The 20,309-nt window shown below is 38.1% G+C and overlaps 2 protein-coding genes across 3 annotated transcripts; one reads left to right on the forward strand and one right to left on the reverse strand.

The window, feature by feature from the left end:
• Window positions 1-476: 476 nt before the first annotated feature.
• Window positions 477-6,291, reverse strand: LOC111564418 (proteasome subunit alpha type-4). Of its 2 annotated transcripts, XM_035945321.2 has the most exons (9): window positions 6,130-6,266; window positions 5,711-5,736; window positions 5,574-5,616; window positions 3,483-3,645; window positions 3,326-3,403; window positions 2,851-2,939; window positions 2,506-2,636; window positions 1,003-1,126; window positions 477-704 (listed from the first exon to the last, which is right to left on the reverse strand). In XM_035945321.2, the coding sequence occupies exons 2-9, from the start codon at window positions 5,711-5,713 to the stop codon at window positions 550-552; spliced, it is 786 nt and encodes a 261-aa protein (XP_035801214.1). In that variant the 5' UTR covers window positions 5,714-5,736; window positions 6,130-6,266; the 3' UTR covers window positions 477-549. The 2 variants fall into 2 exon arrangements, with proteins under 2 accessions (XP_035801214.1, XP_054865399.1); XM_055009424.1 differs by lacking the exons at window positions 477-704; window positions 1,003-1,126 and adding an exon at window positions 1,839-1,964 and having other exon boundaries at window positions 6,130-6,291.
• Window positions 6,292-9,396: 3,105 nt separating this feature from the next.
• On the forward strand, window positions 9,397-16,680 carry LOC111564417 (solute carrier family 25 member 44). Its single transcript, XM_023263964.3, has 4 exons — window positions 9,397-9,601; window positions 13,452-14,123; window positions 14,217-14,344; window positions 15,376-16,680. Exons 2-4 carry the CDS (start codon window positions 13,493-13,495, stop codon window positions 15,565-15,567), a joined length of 951 nt encoding a protein of 316 aa, XP_023119732.1. The 5' UTR covers window positions 9,397-9,601; window positions 13,452-13,492; the 3' UTR covers window positions 15,568-16,680.
• Window positions 16,681-20,309: the final 3,629 nt, after the last annotated feature.

Genomic DNA, 20,309 nt, shown 5'->3' on the forward strand with positions numbered 1-20,309 from the left:
CCTAAAAATATCTAAAGTGTTTCCATATATATCAGTAAAACTTCTAATATTTTCTTTAAGAACATTCACATAAAAATCAGCCAATATCCAGTGAATTTCGCTGGATTTTGGATTTTTTTGTGAATGTTCTTAAAGAAACATTTTGAACATTTTTTTCCACCAAAAAATGTTCAAAGATTTCCCCAAAAATGTAGAATATGTGGACATCAGAAGTTTCACTGTGAAAATAGTTTTTTTTTTTCCACATTTTCAAACTTTCAAACGGGTCAATTTGACCCACAGGACAACATGGCGGTTAAGATGATATAAAACTTCAATCAGGATGTAAAATTTAGATTTTGGAGCTGATAATTTTGAAAAGGTATTTTTACTGCTTATTATTTTGACAAATGTCTGAAATTTGTTTTGAGGTGCGACCAAAAGGATGTTTCTTTATTATATGACATATTTCTGCTGAACGTACAGACAGACAACCATTAATTTCCAAACGTTTAATGTAAAAGACATGACAATACAGATTTGGTGACACATGGGCATAAAACAGTGGAATTATTTGTCTTTCTCCTTCTGCTCTTTCTCCTTCTTGTCCTTCTCAGCCTTGGCCTCTTCGGCTTCGTGCCGCTTGATGAGCTCCTCCACTTCTTTCTGTTTCAGAACCTTGATCTTTGTTTTCCCATCTTCCCGTGTCAGGGTGGCAATCTCAACTGCAACAGTCAGAATAATACAGGTTTACTACTATTACTGCCCAGAGCAAACTGTAGAACCTGAAAGATCTTCAGCAACAAGACAGAAAACTAATTCTGTCCATCAGTCATCGTGTAGCCGATGGACATGTAGAGAATAACTCGACTCTTTCACCATAATCTGGTTCAACTTTCAGACACGGACTGACTTCCTGCAGTAATTGTAGGTGTGATGTATTTTCATTTTGGTAGAGCTACTCAAGCTCATAAGCAGCTCAGATTCACACACTAGTTAAAAACAAGTCCATCTGAAGCTCACCTTTCTCTGCTGAGAGCTTACTGACATCCATCGTTTTGTTGAGGACTTTGACGGCCAAAGCCAGAGCAGAGGACAGCGTCATGTCTCCCTCTTTGTAGTCCTGCTTCAGCATGGAGACGGCAGCCTGAAGACGACAAGACAACAAATAAAACACCAGAAACACAATGAGCATTTAAAAAAAAAAAGGGCTTCTGCTTCAGCATGGAGACGGCAGCCTGAAGACGACAAGACAACAAATAAAACACCAGAAACACAATGAGCATTTAAAAAAAAAAAAGGGTTTCTGCTTCAGCATGGAGACGGCAGCCTGAAGACGACAAGACAACAAATAAAACACCAGAAACACAATGAGCATTTAAAAAAAAAAAGGGCTTCTGCTTCAGCATGGAGACGGCAGCCTGAAGACGACAAGACAACAAATAAAACACCAGAAACACAATGAGCATTTTTAAAAAAAAAGGGTTTCTGCTTCAGCATGGAGACGGCAGCCTGAAGACGACAAGACAACAAATAAAACACCAGAAACACAATGAGCATTTAAAAAAAAAAAAAAGGGTTTCTGCTTCAGCATGGAGACGGCAGCCTGAAGACGACAAGACAACAAATAAAACACCAGAAACACAATGAGCATTTAAAAAAAAAAAAAAGGGTTTCTGCTTCAGCATGGAGACGGCAGCCTGAAGACGACAAGACAACAAATAAAACACCAGAAACACAATGAGCATTTAAAAAAAAAAAAAAAAAAAGGGTTTCTGCTTCAGCATGGAGACGGCAGCCTGAAGACGACAAGACAACAAATAAAACACCAGAAACACAATGAGCATTTAAAAAAAAAAAAAAGGGTTTCTGCTTCAGCATGGAGACGGCAGCCTGAAGACGACAAGACAACAAATAAAACACCAGAAACACAATGAGCATTTAAAAAAAAAAAAGGGTTTCTGCTTCAGCATGGAGACGGCAGCCTGAAGACGACAAGACAACAAATAAAACACCAGAAACACAATGAGCATTTAAAAAAAAAAAAAAAAAAAAAGGGTTTCTGCTTCAGCAAGGAGACGGCAGCCTGAAGACGACAAGACAACAAATAAAACACCAGAAACACAATGAGCATTTAAAAAAAAAAAAAAAAAAAAAGGGTTTCTGCTTCAGCAAGGAGACGGCAGCCTGAAGACATCAACAAATCAGACACCAGAGAAAGAAATAGCATAGTAAAAAAAAAAAAAAAAAAAAAAGCATGTTTTTTGTTGCAACTTGTGAATTTTAACAGAAAATTGCACTAAATTCAATTTTGCTGCTGATCTTTAGAGTGAATGTCTGTTCAACCAACAGTTTTACATCTTCTATTGTCAGATCAAAATAGCATCGAACAAACTACAGCAACTCCAGAAAACATCCTCCTTTATTCAGGATGATGACATTCACTTGTGTTGTGTTGTGTTGTTCTTGGTGTTTCTACTGAGATCAGCTCAGTAACTTCCATCATCTGTGTCCTTTCAGACTTACAGCGCTGTTGTTTCCAATACAGGTTGCCTTCCAGCCTCCATAGTTGCCGCTGGGGTCGCTCTGGTACAGCTGGAAGCCGTAGTGTTTGTCCCAGCCCATGTACAGCAGGGAGACACCAAACGGCCTCTTTCCTGTTCAGGCAAATCACACAACTGTTAAACAACGGAAAAATCCCCAGAGATAAGAACACCTGTAGTGTGTTTACCAGAACAACATTCAATCAGGTGCTTTGGGGAGATGTCTAAACTAAGACTGACAATGAGCTGAAACCACCAGATAGAATCCTTCAGCTACATAAAGGGATGAATGCAGTAAAGTGTAGGAGGACAAGGCTGTCCATCTCACCTCCAAACTGTGTGTAGGCCTGTTTAATGTCACACAAAGCTGTGACCAGCTGCTCGCAGGGAATCGGCTCCTGGTACTGCAACAGAAACCTGAACAGAGATTTAAACATGTCAGTGTCTGGAGGTGGAAGTAATAAACATGCAGAAACTAAAGACAAATGTTTGACATGCTGAAGGGAACAGAGTTTTAAGCACTCACTGAACTACATATTTAGTGTAAAGAAAATGTCCGTCTGTGTGTGTGACAGCATATACTTCTTGTTGTTGGAAGTTTTTCTTGTTTTAGAGTTACCAATAATGGGCTGCATTTAATATCATTACTCTCACAATGTTAATATTTGCTGCTGCTGGTTAACTCATTTAAGTTTTGCTGTATTTATGACAATAAAGCCTCTAATCTATCCTTTAAAAATGCATCTTAGTGTGGAGAACAGTGAAAACACAACTCCACAGATTGTTTTTTCTCTGAAACTCACCTCTGTGCAATCAGCCGAAGCTCATTTGTCAGAACGTTGGCGTCTGATGTGATCCCAGCAACACTGCAGGCCATGTCTCTGAAAGATGACCGGAGATGAAGCACTCAATGCCAGCTCTAAAACAGAATGACTGCTGTTTGTGGTCAGAATCACACACTCATTGAGCTTGTAGATCTTCTCAGAGAAGAAAACCTCATCCAGCAGTTTGTGGATGTTGCGTCTCTCCGCTGCTAATAGAACTCCATCGTTGGCTAGGATCCCCAGACATGTTCCAGCGTGACCGATGGCTTCCATCGCGTACTCCACCTGATACAGGCGGCCTGGAAATGATAATGACCAAGTTTATTTATTTACCCTTATTAAACCAGGAAGCCCAATTGAGATTAAAGATCTTTTTTTTTTTTTTTAAAAAGTTATTTTTTTGGCCTTTTATCGGCTTTCTTGGACAGGTGCAGTGAGAGAGAGAGACAGGAAACGGGAGAAGAGTCGGGGGAAGACATGCAGCGAAGGGCCGCAAGTGGGAATCGAACCCGGGCGTTGCGTCGGGGACCAGCACCTGTACATAGGTCACCTGCTTAACGCGTTGAGCTATACGGGCGCCCTAAAGATCTCTTTTAAAAGGAAGACCTGGCTGAGGTAGCAGTCATACAAAATGGAAAAAGTTATACAAAACATATATGATATACAAATAAACGATAAATCAGACTGACAGTTGTTCAGTGGCCTCTGATTCCTCCTTCACTGTAGTCTTTATGATACTCAAACTCATTAATGCACTAAATCCAGTCTCTTTAAGTTGGAGGAGGCTGCATGGCTGTAAGTAGATCACCATCTTCAACCACAGATAGTAAAGTGTTTTCCACGAGAATGTGAAGCATGTTTTATTTCTAAAATAAAAGTCAATCTTTAGTTTGAGTTTCTTAACTAAATTAGAAATGTGTACATTAAATGAAAGCTTTTCTTCGATCCATATTCCCAGGTATTTTAGGAGGACACCTTTTCAGTCAACGTATCATCAGATGTAGAAATTCTTAGACTGTCAAAGTTTTGTTTAATTTGTTTAAATCAAACATTGTAGGAGAAAAACAACCCAGAACCTTTTAGACTTACATCTCTAGAACACACTGACTATTAAAGTAAAATAGTCTGACAAGAGTTTCTCTGATGATAAAACTAGCAAGTAGATCTTCTGTGTGAAATTTCCAACCCAAACAAAGTCTGAGTTTAGTAAAGATTGCGAACATAATGTCTGTGAAACTTCCTACTAGTTGAGGTCCTTAGTATTACTCAGCGGTCCAAGAGCATCAGAGGCACAAAAAACATCACTGCATGTGTAAACCAAAGCATTTCAGAGAATCTACAGCCTGATGAAGACTCTGAACCCAAACATGACTGAAACATTAATAAAGGGTTTGTAGAATGGACTGCCGATCATAAACTAATGACTTAGAGAAACAGGAAGCTGAACAGTCATCATATTTTCATCTTAACTGACCACTGGCTCAATCCTGGAAGAGTTTTCTTCACTTTTTAATCCTCCTGTTGTCTTCATTTATGGGCACCAAAAAATATCGTTTCCTTGTCTGAAAAAAATCCAAAAATTCGGCAAAAAAAGTTCCCAGATTTCTGAAAATTTGCAAAAATTTCCCGAAGTAAATTCCAATAATTTCTTACAAGTTTCCCTTAAAAGTTTTAGTTTAAAAAAAATCCCCCAAATTTGGCAAGAAAATTCTTGTAAATATTTTCAAAAAATTGGTAAAAATCTTCCAAAAAAAATCCTAAAAATATCTAAAGTGATTCCATATATATCAGTAAAACGTCGAATATTTTCTATAAGAACATTCACATAAAAATCAACCAAATTTCAGTGAAATTCGCTGGAATTTGGTTAATTTTTTTGTGAATGTTCTAAAGAAACATTTTTAACATTCCTTTTTTTCACCAAAAAATGTTCAAAGATTTCTCAAAAATGTTGAAAATGTTGATATCAGAAGTTTCACTGTGAAAATATATTTTTTCCACATTTTCAAACTTTAAAACGGGTTAATTTTGACCCACAGGACGACACGAGGGTTAACCACCAACTTTATTGAGACTTTGCTTCTGCAGTAAGATCTTAAACCTATTGAGCATTTCACTGTATGGTAAAAGTGTGCAGGAATAATAACAAGCATCTTATATTTGATTATTTCACTTAATATCTGATCATCAAAAGTTAATGTTGTGTCAGGAAAGAAATAAGACTTGCCTTCAGGAGAAAATATGGTAGTCCGGGAGTCATATCTGCGAGACTAAAGAACAAAAAAACTGCTTAGAGATGGAAAAAGACACAAGACACACAATCCCACATAGTTTGTAAAGTTTAAGAGTATAACAGCTACCAACCATTTTCTCACGTCACTGAAAATATCCTGAAAAGCAGAAGACAACAACAGCAGTAGTTAATAGCAACCAGCAGGAACCAAACAAGGAGAAGAAAATGCTTCAGTCTCTTTAAACGAAATTAACGAAACTGTTCTGGGTTATAAAGGAAGGAAGCAAATAAACATTAACTGTCCGTAAGAATAGTTCCAAACACAGAAACAGCTTGAGCTTTGATAATGAACTGACAGCTAGCTGGCTAACTAGCATGCTAGCTATCTGAATGAATCTGCAATATCTCGGCATGCTAGCTGGTTAGCATGCTAGTTAGCTCATAATAAAGAAAGTCTGGAGGCCGGACGACGGCTACGAAATGAATAATGAGACAATGTGATAAAATTAAAAACAAAGCAGTAAAAAGTGAAGTAATAATTTGCTATTACCTTTTTATGAAAGGACCAAAGTTTCCGTCTGAAGACTGAAAGATCACTTTCAGTTTGATGTTTCCTCGCTGAGACACACCGGCTCTGTGGAGCGGAGGAAGGAGCCGCTCAGCAGCGCCACCGCTCGGAGGGAGGACCGACCAACATGTTTACGATACAACACTACACTGGAAAAAATGCCCCTCTCAAAACAAGAAAAAAAAATTATTTCAAGGAACGTTTACCTTAAAATAAGTGCAAAAATCTGTCAATAGAACAAGTGAAAAATGTCTTGGTAAGATTTCTTGAAATAAGATATGATACTTAGAATATTAAGATCTTAAAATTGGCTGGGAAAACTTATTTTAAGCTGTATTTTACCAGATTTGTCAAGCTTACGTGTCTTAAAATAAGCCAGACATGCTAAAAAAAAAAAAAAATGCAATTTTTCTTTCAAAAATAGATTTTTGCTTTCATGTAACCTCCTAATTTGAGATGTATTAAACTTATTTTGGGTTACGTGTAGAAATACAACTCAAAACAAGATAATCTCAAGATTGTTTGACTTAACAAGATATTTAAGATGCATTGTCTTAACCCCCCTGTTGTCTTCATTTACGAGCACCAAAAAATATTGTTTCCCTGTCTGAAAAAAATTCTAAAATTCTGCAAAAAATTCCAAAATTTCTGAAAATTTGCAAAACCTCCAGGAAGAAAATTCCAACAATTCCCTAAAAGTTTCCCTTAAAAGTTTTATTTTTTTTAAAAATCCCCCAAATTTGGCAAAATTCTTGTAAATATTTTCAAAAAATGAGTAAAAATCTTCCAAAAAAAATGATAAAAATATCTAAAGTGATTCCATATATATCAGTAAAACTTCTAATATTCTCTTAAGAACATTCAGAAAAAAAAATCAACCAAAATCCAGCATTTTTAATATTTCTTTTTTTCCACCAAAAAATGTTCAAAGATTTCCCAAAAATGTTGAAAATGTGGCCATCAGAAGTTTCACTGTGAAAATATATATTTTTTTCTCCACATTTTCAAACTTTAAAACGGGTCAATTTTGACCCCCAGGACGACACGAGGGTTAAAACAAGTCCCTCCATCTGCTGAAATGTCTCTTGTTAAGTGAATTTATCTTAAATCGAGTGGGATAAGACATTTTGACTAAAAATAAGACAATTAGACTTGGTAAGATTTTGAGTTTCTGCAGTGTACAAGAACTTTATTTATCCCTAAAGGGAAATTCAATCATGTGGGAGGCTCATCTGTTTACTTTAGAATTATATAGTCTAATTGCTGATGGTATGAAGGCTTTTCTAAATCTTTCATCTTCTTTAATTAAGTAACTGCTTTATCTTCCTTGTCAAATTAATAAAGATTTATTTCACAGAAACTGAAATGTGTCACTTATAGCTTAGTATTCTTTTTTGACATAAAGTTGTTGTGTTTTCATTCGGTCATCATCTTCTTTCATGATGTACATTTTGTCCACTAACTTCTCATTTTATTTATTGGATGTTATTTTTGTGTTTTGTCTTTTGGTGGCTATCATCAGGTCCTACTACAGACACTTTATCTTCTATTTGTTAAGATAAACCCTTCTTCAATGTCTGCTGAAAACCCATTTGTCTTGTTTAGTTTTATTGAAGTAAATCTGATTATTAATGAATCTAGAGCTGAAACAAATAGTTAATCAAGCAAGTGACATATTGAATTTTATTAACTGACATTGTTGATGATAAATTAACACTTTTAATTGTTACCGATTAAGCAGAAATGCCAAACATTTGGTTTTTCCCTTTCTCTATTTAAATATCTTCAAGTTTTGAATTGTGGTTTGAAAGAAACAAACAGGAACTATTTAACCTTCATGTTGTCCTGTGGGTCAAATTAACCCGCTTCAAAGTTTGAAAATGTGGGGGAAAAAAAATCTATTTTCACAACTTCTGATGTCCACATTTTCAACAGTTTTGGGAAATCTCTGAACATTTTTGGTGGAAAAAATGAGGAAGAAATGTTAAAAATGTTTCTTACAAACACACAAAAAAAATCAACCATTTTTTAATGTGAATATTCTTAAAGAGGGGCTGCACAGTGGCGTAGTGGTTAGCACGTTCGCCTTGCAGCGAGAAGATCCCTGGTTCGCGTCCCGGCTTTCCCGGGATCTTTCTGCATGGAGTTTGCATGTTCTCCCTGTGCATGCGTGGGTTTTCTCCGGGTACTCCGGCTTCCTCCCACAGTCCAAAAATATGCTGAGGTTAATTGATTACTCTAAATTGCCCGTAGGTGTGAATGTGTGAGTGCTTGTTTGTATATATATATGTAGCCCTGCGACAGACTGGCGACCTGTCTAGGGTGTCCCCTGCCTTCGCCTGAGTCAGCTGGGATAGGCTCCAGCACCCCCCCGCGACCCTAGTGAGGATTAAGCGGTGTATAGATAATGGATGGATGGATATTCTTAAAGAAAATATTAGAAGTTTTACTGATATATATGTAATCGCTAGATATTTTTAGGATTTTTTTGGAAGATTTTTACTAATTTTTTGAAAATATTTGCAAGAATTTTCTTGCTAAATTTGGGTGACTTTTATTTTTTATTTTTTTTAAATAAATTTTTTAAGGGAAACTTCTAAGGAATTATTGGAATTTTCTTTCTAAATGTTTTGCAAATTTTCAGAAATTTTTGGATTTTTTTTGCAGAATTTTTGGATATTTTTCAGACAAGAAAACTATTTTTTGGTGCCCGTAAATGTAGACATTAAGGACGATATCTTCAGTACTGGGACAAACCTGTGATTTTTAATTTTTTTTTATATCTGACTCACAGACTGCATAAGAAATAATAATATCTTTTCTGTACAGTCTATGGTCTGACCGTTTGCCTTTAAGGCTGAAACAAACAGTTATTTTATTGTTGAGTTGCTGAATAGTTTGAAAGTTGACTACTAAGCTCTACTTTTGTTTGAACATCTGACAGATTTAACTCAAAGTCAATGAAAATAAACGTAGATTAGCTCACACAGCTAATGCAGCTACAGGCTACATGTAAGAAACTAGGCAGGGGAAAAGTATGAAAGCAAATTAAAATCTGCACTTGAGTTATTTACCTTTGTAACTTTCTTTTCTCTCTAAATGTGCTGACTGAAAAGCTGTAGCTGTCTGGCAGGTCGGTAAAATTCGGTAAACAATCCTCCGGCTCCGGTGGTCGACAGTAAAGAGTCAACTGACGCTTCCTGAAGTGTGAAATTAAAGGGGACGAAGAAGAAGAAACACCCGCCTGTGATTGGCTGTTTCAGCAGCATGGCGTTTGAATGGGAGCAGGAAGACAGTTAGCCGACTAGCCAGGAGGGGCTAACTTCATATTTTAAATGTCTTAAAGCCATTTAACGACGCCACTTTGAAGTACATATATCTAGCTATTGACACGAACTTTCGTGCCAGAATTGGATTCAGGACGTAACATTAAAATATACGTCTGTCCAGAGAGGTAAGTTCAGTTAATGTAAACCGATGCTAACGCTGTTTAGCTTACAGCTAGCCTAATGTTAGCTAACGACACATATCCAGCAGGAAATCTCATAAAACACGTCTCCTTGTGACTATGTCACTCTCTTTGTTAGGCTTGTTGAGTGTTATTGGCTAAAATAGGACCGTCCATGTAGCTGTGAGGTGGTTTGACACCGGAACACGGTGTCCTCTGGGTTGGAGTTTCACCTTTGGCTCCAGGTCGGCTGCTCTCTGGTGGTAGCATTTAGCTGTTAGCTTCACAGAAAGGCGACACTTAAAACATAACAGCGACGTGACTCTGTATTTTAGCTGCTCGTTTCTATTCATCAATAAGTTAGCTTCAGCTTGCTAATGCGTCCTGGTCAGGAACAGTTTCTACCCATGGTCCATCACACTCCTGAACTCCAAACACATGTTTTTACCTGAATGCACAATGTCGCTTTTTTGCAGCTTTCGTGCACTTCCCTAACATATTTATCCTATGCTGCTGGTTCTTTTTCCATTTCATTTACCTCCCATATTGTATATATCTGGCCTCCTTTACCGATGTTGTCATTTTTAATATTTTGTTATAAATGTACATTTGATTTTATTAATTACTGTTGATATTTTATTACTTATTGTTGTGCACCGTCCAGTGGAAGCTATTTATATTCTCGTCATACCATGTATGATGACAACAAAGCCATTCTAATTCTAATTCTGCTGCTGCTGGACCTTTGAACTGTTTTTATAGATAACTTTAGATGAAACCTGCTGCTCCATGAGAAGTCATAGTTTAGCTCAGGATCAATGAATTACAGCTGTTAGACTGTACAACCTGCACTGTTCTGACCAGAAAACCAGTCATTCTCTGATGCAGCATTAACTCATTAAACCAGTGTGTTGTGAATTCTTTGTACATTTAAAACCCTGTACAACACAAATTTATCTACACATTGTTATATCTGTGTCATATTAATGGAATCTGTGCAATAATATCAGTATTTTTATATTCATGAAAGAGTCTCTGGTATACTTGTGTCTTTCTACATGTAGAAAAATGTTGTGAAATATTCTTTTCCACATCCAAGAAATATGTGCAGTGTCTAAAAATCTGTACAATATCAACAGCATTTATGTACATTTCTTATTTATTGTTTTTCTACTGATGTCACAGTGTGTTTTGCCTTTTTTCTGCTGTAACCTTGCAGATTTCCACTCGGTGAGATTGTTCTAGGCTTATCTTATGTGGTCTTATCTTAAAGACTTGTCATCTAAGCAATCATTTCAGACCCTGGATGGACCAGTGCAGTGATCCTGTCCTTCAGAATTTCCACTAACGACACTAACCCTAACCAACAAACTCATAAACTCTGTGTAGTATCTGTGTGTTACTGCCGGATGGAGTAAATGCTCATTACCAACTAGTGATTTCTGCTCTATGTGAATAATAATAGAATTGTTTACTACTAATACTTGGTTGTTTCATTCTGTTGTAGAGATGCTTTGTGTTGGAAAAAGAAATAGTGATAGTCTAAAGAATGGATGGAACTTCATTTAGGATACTAGGAGCTCATTTCTATTTTCATTCAGTATAGTTAGGTGAAGTCCAGTAGAGCAGAATTCTCTGCTTCAGATCAGCAAAATCCAAATAATCTCAATTCAAGGTTCCCTTAGTAGCTTTTTTCCTGGAGTTATTGTGCTAATTCAGATGTAGCATGTTAAACTGTAATTTCTAAGGTGAATTCTGATGTTTAAAACTCCTTTTAGTGACTGATAACCCTCGTGTTGTCCTGCGGGTCAAATTGACCCGTTTTAAAGTTGGATAATGTAGGAAAATATACAATGAAACTTCTGATGTCCACATTTTCGGGAAATTTTTGACCATTTTTTGGTGGAAAAAAATAAATGTTAAAAAAGATATTTATTAAAAACATTCACAAAAATCCAACCAAAATCCAGCAAATTTCACTGGATGTTTTTTCTGCGAATATTCTTAAAGAAAATATTAGAAGTTTTACTGATATATATGTGTCAAGTGTTCTCCCACTTTCAATGACGCTTGAATATCATTGATGATTTTTGAGGTCTTGTGTGCAGTTTCCCCACTTGAAAAAGGATGTTTCATCTACCCAGGATATGAGCTGGGCTCCACTCATGAGTCAAACAGTTGCTTTCTTTTCTTCCTCTTTTATTTTGCAATGGTTGCAAGGTCATGGAATACAACGATGGCAACTTAGATGATAGGGTTAGTTGATAGGTTTAGTTGATAGGGTTAGTTGATAGGTTTAGGTGAAAAACCTTTAAACAAAACACAAAAGAACAATGTTCACACTATGGCATTCAGCAGATAGTAGCAGCCATTCCCCATGTACAATTTCACCTCATTAGTAAATGCTTCTCAATTTATGTTTGTTAACCTCATCATCAAATAAGTGAAGCAACAAACCATGGCATGACCAATTTTCAACAAATCCTATGCTGCATATGAATTTACCTGCATTTTAAAGAGTTGATTTTAATCACATTTTAACAAATTTTACTCAACATTTCTATTTGACTTTTTAAACTATTTTATACTTTTTAATTCATATTTTTAAAATTATTTAAAGTGCATAAAATGACTTTTAAAGTGCATTCCTTTCCAGATCCAATAAATAAACAAATAGAATAAAGTGCATAGTACAAACCCACCATTACAAACAGAATGAATTAACTGGTTTTTAACCTTAGCTGGAAAACCTCTAATGAGCACCAATTAGCCTGCAATCTTATTTTCAATTGAGCAATTACAAACACACAGCAATTTTGGCATACAGACGTAAGAAAGTTAACAACCAGCCGCTCGTGGCTGACGCCGATCTCCGTGGCTAATGCTAATGCTAGCACGTTCTGCAGCGGCTCACATCGGCAGGTTAAACAGTCTCCCAGATCTTTTATGATTCTGCTCTTACCGGTTGTTACCTGGATTTCTGTAGATGAAGCAGTCCTGCACAGTTTGCCGCAGATCCTCACGCTCACAGCCACTTTGTTTGAGGAGCTCATTCATTCTCCGTTCCTCCTCAGTGCTGCGTGTGTCCCTTTTTATGCTGCAGGTCGCAAACCTGCAGCCGCAGATTGGTTCCGCCCCAGCTGAGTGGAGTACCTGTGTGAATGCTTCTTCTTTCTATCAGACTTCAGCTTCTTCTTTCTATGAGGTTTCAGCTTCTCCCAGTTTGACTTGATGATATGTAAACCCTTTAGATATTTTTAGGATTTTTTTGGAAGATTTTTACCAATTTTTAAAAAATATTTACAAGAATTTTCTTGCCAAATTTGTGGGATTTTTTCAAATAAAACTTTCAAGGAATTATTGGAATTTTCTTGTTGTTCAAATTTTCAGAAATTTGGGGGATTTTTTTTTGCTGAATTTTTAATTTTTTTTTCAGACAAGGAAACAATATTTTTTGGTGCCTGTAAATGAAGACAACAGGAGGGTTAATGTAGTTCAGTCAGTAATAAGTTTAATTGTTGCTAGTTCAGTCTATATATGCACGTGTGTGTATTAACATGTATGTCTGTGTGCACGTATGGATATTTATACATCATACTTTAGTTGTATTTTCTGTGAATGATTTTTTACTTCTTTGTTGTCTTATTGTATGATATTGTTCTGTTAGGACTTCGTAACTCTGGTTTAGAAATAGTTTGTTGTTATTATTATTATGATTATTATTATGATTATTATTATGATTGTGATTATGATTATTCTGACTATTAAGCAGGGGTTTCATTCTGATTTTTAACGCTCCTTTAGTGGCTGTTATTGTAGCTCAGTCAGTAATAAGTTTAGCTGTTTGTGTTTCCAGGCAGGAATCATTCTGATGACGGGGTTCCTCCAGCTGTCAGGATGCAGCAGAAGAGGAACATCCAGATCATCGAGTGGGAGGACCTGGACAAGAGGAAGTTCTATTCTTTCGGGGTGTTCATGACGATGAGCATCCGGGCCACGGTCTACCCGGCCACGTTGATCCGCACCCGGCTGCAGGTCCAGAGGGGAAAGTCTCTCTACAGCGGCACATTTGACGCCTTCTTTAAGATCCTGAGAGCGGAGGGCGTGCGAGGTCTTTACCGAGGCTTCATGGTCAACACCTTCACCCTCATCTCCGGCCAGGCCTACATCACCACCTACGAGCTGGTGAGGAAGTACGTCTCCCAGTACTCGGAGGACAACACAGTGAAGTCTCTGGTGGCGGGCGGCTCGGCGTCGCTGGTGGCTCAGAGCATCACGGTGCCCATCGATGTGGTGTCCCAGCAGCTGATGATGCAGGGCCAGGGCCAGCACCTCAGCCGCTTCAGGCTCAGCTCCAACTCAGACGCTGGAAAGGCCAAAAAGAAGGTGTTCGGCCAAACCAGGAACATTATGGCTCAGATCTTTGCTGCCGACGGTTTCCGGGGCTTCTACCGGGGATACGTGGCTTCGTTACTCACCTACATCCCCAACAGTGCAGTCTGGTGGCCATTCTACCACTTCTACGCCGGTGAGCAGCTGGAGGTTGTGTTTTACCACAACTGTGTCCCTCTCTGGCTTTCCTTGTGGTTAATAAATGGTCTTTGTGTTTAATGTTCTACAGAGCAGCTCTCCAAACTGGCTCCCAGTGACTGTCCTCATCTGGTCCTCCAGGCCATGGCGGGACCTCTGGCTGCAGCGACGGCGTCCACTGTGACCAACCCGATGGACGTGGTCCGAGCCAGAGTCCAGGTAGCCCTCCTTTATCTGCATTTATCTGGTAGAAAGAGTTAAATTCTTCACTTCACCCTCATGTCGTCCTACGGGTCAAAATTGACCCATTTTAAAGTTTGAAAATGTTGAAAAAAAAATTTTTCACAGTGAAACTTCGGATGTCCACATTTTCAACATTTTCTGGACATCTTTGAACATTTTTTGGTGGAAAAAAAGAAATGTTAAAAATGTTTCTTAAGAACATTCACATAAAAGTCAACCAAAATCCTGTGAATTTCGCTGGATTTTGGTTGATTTTTATGTGAATGTTCTTAAAGAAAATATTACAAGATTTACTTTAGATATTTTTAGGATTTTTTTTGAAGATTTTTACTCATTTTTTGAAAATATTTACAAGAATATTTTTGCCAAATTTGGGGGATTTTTTAAAAATAAAACTTTTAAGGGAAACTTTTAAGGAATTATTGGAATTTTCTTCCTGAAGGTTTTGCGAATTTTCAGAAATGTGGGGAATTTTTTTTGCTGAATTTTTGGATTTTTTTCAGACAAGGAAACAATATTTTTGGTGCCCGTTAATGAAGACAACAGGAGGGTTAAAGCCCAGAAATAGCAGCTAGTTAATGAAACCCAGAGCACAAAACTACTGGTTTAGTGATTCTCTGAGGAAAAATCTGCAGAAAAGTAGATATAAAACGACTGATAACAACAAGGAGGCTTAATGTAGTTCAGTCAGTAATGAGTTTAGTTGTTGTTAGTTCAGTCTATATACGCACGTGTGTGTATTTACATGTATGTCTGTGTGCATGTATGGATATTTATGTTTGCATGTTGTATTTTTTATCTACATCATACTTTAGTTTTATTTTCTGTGAAAGATTTTTACTTCTTTGTTGTCTTAATGTATGATATTGTTCTGTTAGGACTTTTTAACTCTGGTTTAGAAATAGTTTGTTATGATTATTATCATGATTATTCTGGTTACTAAGCAGTGATGCTGGTTTGTGACTCCAGATAACAACAGAACATGTAACATCCGTGTATGTGTTCAGGTTGAAGGACGGTCGTCGGTCGTCGAGACGTTCCGGCAGCTGATCAGAGAGGAAGGATTCTGGGGTTTGACCAAAGGACTGTCGGCTCGAATCATCTCCTCCACGCCCACCGCCATCGTCATGGTGGTCGGATACGAGACGCTGAAGAAACTGAGTCTGAGACCAGAGCTGGTGGACTCCAGGCACTGGTAGAGGAGAACCTGAGAACATCAGGACTGATTTTAGAACTCGTCTGAATGAAACACTGGAGGAGAGAGGGTTTGTTTTTAGCGACAGCCTGAGAACAAAGTGGAGCTGCTGCTTTGAATATGAGTCTAAACCTGTATTTTAACTCAGAACAAACCTTCTCGTGAAGATCAGTCATCAGGTTCATAGTTTATCTGCTGCTGTTTAGTTGAAGTGAGGAAAGCAACGCTGTGGAAGATGCAGACCAGCTGACGGGATTTTAAATCTATTCAGTCTTCAGAGCATCAGTGGAGATGATCACTGGGAGAACCAGGAGGTTCCTGAAGGAAGCCCAGAAGAGTTTTAATCAGAAGACGAACACCTGAACTCACCTGAGCAGTGAACAGATCTGTGTGTTTGCAGCTTTGTGTCCGTTCTGCACTTCCTTCTGTTGGCCTTTTTGTATTTTTAAAGCTGCCTTCATGGTGTCAAAATCGAGGCAAATAATCTGCTTTTTGTTCTTCATTGATAAATATTGATAGAATCTGTAACATGCAGTTTTTATGTTGATTTAAATCTGTGCTTATAAATTCCATGTAACGCATTCTACAGGCACAGTTATTTATCTGACATGCTAGTATTCAGTCTTTAGTGAATCTTTTGTGGATCCAGCAGGTTGATTAAAGGCTGAACTGGTTTGTTGGTAGAATATTGAGATGTTTCAGAGACTAAAGGGCAGTAAACGACTAAAACCGTCTCCCTCTTGTCACACCGTGTGTGTTTGAGTGCAATAATGTAAATGTTTTATCCTTTCAGCACAAATTGTGATTGTATATTCCTGTAAGTTGTGTGAAGAACATGTCTTAAAGATTTTAAATAATTTATTTCTTTTTTTGGGATCACGACAACAAAAAGTGTCCAAACTTCAGAATCTCACATTGTCCCATTTATTTTTGTTGCTTTGTATGAATGTTTTATCAGCTCCAAATAAAAAAACAAGAAATCTTATTTATAGTGGTGAGATGTGGCTGATAGAAGTGGTTTTTATAGGATTTATGCTTAACATTAGCTGTTAATCCGTCTGATGTTGATTCTTTTAACACAGAAAGCAGAAATATTTTGGCTGATTTCAGTTTAAATTCCTAAAACAAAGTCCGATGAAGCTGCTCATGTTTTCTGATCTTCTTTGCTCAGATGTGACCTGTTGAACTCTGAAGTCCTGAATTTTCTTTTCACAGTTTTTAGTGTCTCTGAAAGTGTGATATTTTGCTAGTGATCAGTTTTATGTCAACCACAACTCCTCCGTTAAGTCCATGTGGTTCGGTGTCTTCAGGTCAATAAAACATCACAGCTGCTGAACAAACATCAGGCTGCTGGACTTTCATTTGTCTTGAAACTTATTAAAATTTAACTCTTTTCAATCATTTCTCTTTAAAATTTGACTCCAGAAATCTGCTTTAAGAATGAGCATAAAATGAGTCATCAGGTTGGCAAAAAGTGGGTTTGAGGCATTTATCAGTATTTGACAGTAGAAGAAATCTAATGTTGACACATTAGAGGATGAACATTAAAATTAAAAACTAAATTAGACATGCAGCTGAATAAATACTTTAAATCAACCTAACTTCCCACTAATTATGAATGTAGAGTAAATTATATGACACTGTTTAGTCAGAATATTAAAACCACCTACCTGATATCAGATAATTCCTCCTGCAGTCTGGACTCCTCACACCTCTGAAGGTGTTCTCTGCTTTCAGGTAAAAACATCCACAGTGGATCCTTTAGGTCCTGGAAGCTGTGAAGTGGAACCTCCATGGGTTAGATTTCTTCTTGCAGAACGTCCCACAGATGCACGTTGAACTCTTGGTCATGTTTCTCAAACCGTTCCTGAACAGGAAAGGATTATCCTGCAGGAAGAGTCCATCAGGGCTTACAGCTGCCATAAAAGGAGGTCTGCAGCAGAAGATCTACATGAATGCAGGACTAAAGGTTTCCCAGCAGAACATCATCCAGAGAATCACACTGCCTCTGGTGGTTCTTCTTCCCATGGTCCATCCTGCTGCTGTCTCCTCTCCAGATATATTGTAAAGATTGCATGTTGAACCCACAGGTTGGTTTTGGGGTTCAGTCGGTTAAAGGATGTCTCAGAACTGAAACAGCTTTTCATAGTATTCCTTCACCTTAGTAATGAGACTCTAAAAGAGTTAGGACAACATCTACAGGACATCTACAGGACGGCATCTAGAGGACGATATCTAGAGGACCACATCTACAGGACGGCAACTAGAGGACGATATCTAGAGGACCACATCTACAGGATGACATCTACAGGACATCTACAGGACGGCATCTAGAGGACGGCATCTAGAGGATGACATCTAGAGGATGACATCTAGAGGACGACATCTAGAGGACATCTACAGTACGACATCTAGAGGACATCTACAGGACAACATCTACAGGACATCTACAGGACAGCATCTAGAGGACGATATCTAGAGGACCACATCTACAGTACGACATCTAGAGGACATCTACAGGACAACATCTACAGGACATCTACAGGATGACATCTAGAGGACGACATCTGTAGGACATCTACAGGACGGCATCTAGAGGACGACATCTAGAGGATGATATCTACAGGACGATATCTAGAGGACATCTACAGAACAACATCTACAGGACATCTACAGGACCACATTTAGAGGACCACATCTACAGGACCACATCTACAGTCATTTCATTTCAGCAAAAATATAAAGCCAAAGTGACTTTTCAATAATATGAATTATACCAACAAAGTGCTGCCATATCCACATAAACACTGAATACAGATTTTACTGCTTTGGACTCCAAACCAGTCACAGACCTGAAGGACGCTATGGAGAGGTGATCATCTCCTCCAGATGTACAACCAGCATGATGTAAAACAAACTGTGATCTATCTGACCAGACCACCTCCTTCCAGTGCTCCCTGGTCCAGTTGGTGGTGAACCATGAACAAACTAGTTTCTATCATGGTGGTATTAAAGTTTCTGACCTGCAGTAGATCTTCAGCCTTCAGTCGTTAGTGGTCCTCAGCGTCACTGAGGCCTTGTCCACACGTAGCAGGGTTTTTGTGAAACCGAATATCCTGCCCCCTCCGTCTAGAAAAAAACTTACGTACACACCACCTCGTTTTTAGAAAAAAACTTCATCCACACCTAACTGCATAAGTGCGTTTTTCAGCACATTCATAAGTATGCCGGACCTTTAGGTGGCAGTAGTTCCCCAAATCCTAGCAAGGTGGTGGAGAATAACCGTCCTTAACGTCGTCCTTCGCCTGTGTTGTTGAATGTGGAGCAGTATCTGGGCTTGTAAAAACAAGCAAGTAAAAAGCGCCTGTACAAGAAACAGCGCCCAAAACCTTGTGAGAGCATCCATATTGTTACCGAATGTAAACACAGGTCGCATATGTGACGTAAGAACATATTTTGTCGCAGGCGGTGACGTTTCGAAACGCAAAACCCCGGTTACTGATGTCCACATGCAGACGCATAAAACGGAGAATTCGCAAATCTTCACTTTGGTCGGAGTTTTTAAAAATAATCGTTTTTGATGACGTAAATCTGCGTTTTCGTGTGGATGATAGGCCGAATCTTAGAAAAATATCTTCGTTTTGTGAGATACCCGGCTACGTGTGGACAAGGCCTGAGCCTCCAGGTGAGCATGATCCTGTCACCAGTTCCCTCGTTGTTCTTCTCTGCACCACTTTCAGCAGGTTTAAACCATGACGGACTCTCAGTCTTCTAACCATCAGAGTCTCTCAGATCCTCATGCAGCACATTTTTCTGCTTCCAACACGTAAACCTGAAGATCGTCTTGTTCTCCTGCTGCCTGGTAGATCCTCCTCCTGGTGGAGCAACCAGACAATCAGAGTGACTCAGCTCACCTGTCAGTGGTTTTAATGTTTCGGCTCATCAATGTGAAACTACCGGTCACTTAGAAATGTCCTTATTTTTGAAAGGAAAGCAGTATTTTTCCAATGAAGACACCACTAAATGAATGATAAATCCAGTGTAGACATTGATAATGTGGTAAATGACTATTGTAGCTGGAAACAGCAGATTTTTAATGGAATATCTCCATAGGGGTACAGAGGAACATTTCCAGCAACCATCACTCCTGTGTTCTAATGCTACATTGTGTTAGTTAATGGTGTTGAAAGGCTCATTGATGATTAGAAAACCCTTGTGCAGTTACGTTAGCATATGGATAAAAGTGGGAGTTTTGTCTGGATCACCCCAAACTGTTGAATGGTGGTGTTTGGTTAGGGCTAGTGTGTAGATTCTCCTGAGAATAAAAGAATCCTCTTTCTTTTGTTAATTCAGGTTTGAGATTCAACAAAATTTTTTCAGCTGAAAACACTCAGAAATAGAAAAAAACTTAAAATAACATCAGTTTTAGGTCTATTAATGTTTCTTGGCTGATGAATCCTGAGGAACAGTTTGTCTAAACTTCTACACTGAATGGTGGATGATTCCTTCATTATATGTTAAAGTGCTCAGTTAAAGAGTAAATTTTATATTTAAAACTAACATATCAATGTTAAGACGAAGTAAAACCAGATATTTCATATCTAAAATGCAGACAGAGTACATTTAACTGGGAGTTCCTCCAGAATCTTTGACCCCCATCAGAACAACCTGCAGGTATTTAAGTAGAAAGAGGCTCTGAGCTCATATTTGCTGCATAAAAAGTCAATATGGGACATTTCTGAACCG

This window comes from Amphiprion ocellaris, chromosome 1, assembly GCF_022539595.1.
Source record: "Amphiprion ocellaris isolate individual 3 ecotype Okinawa chromosome 1, ASM2253959v1, whole genome shotgun sequence".
NCBI lineage: Eukaryota > Metazoa > Chordata > Actinopteri > Pomacentridae > Amphiprion > Amphiprion ocellaris.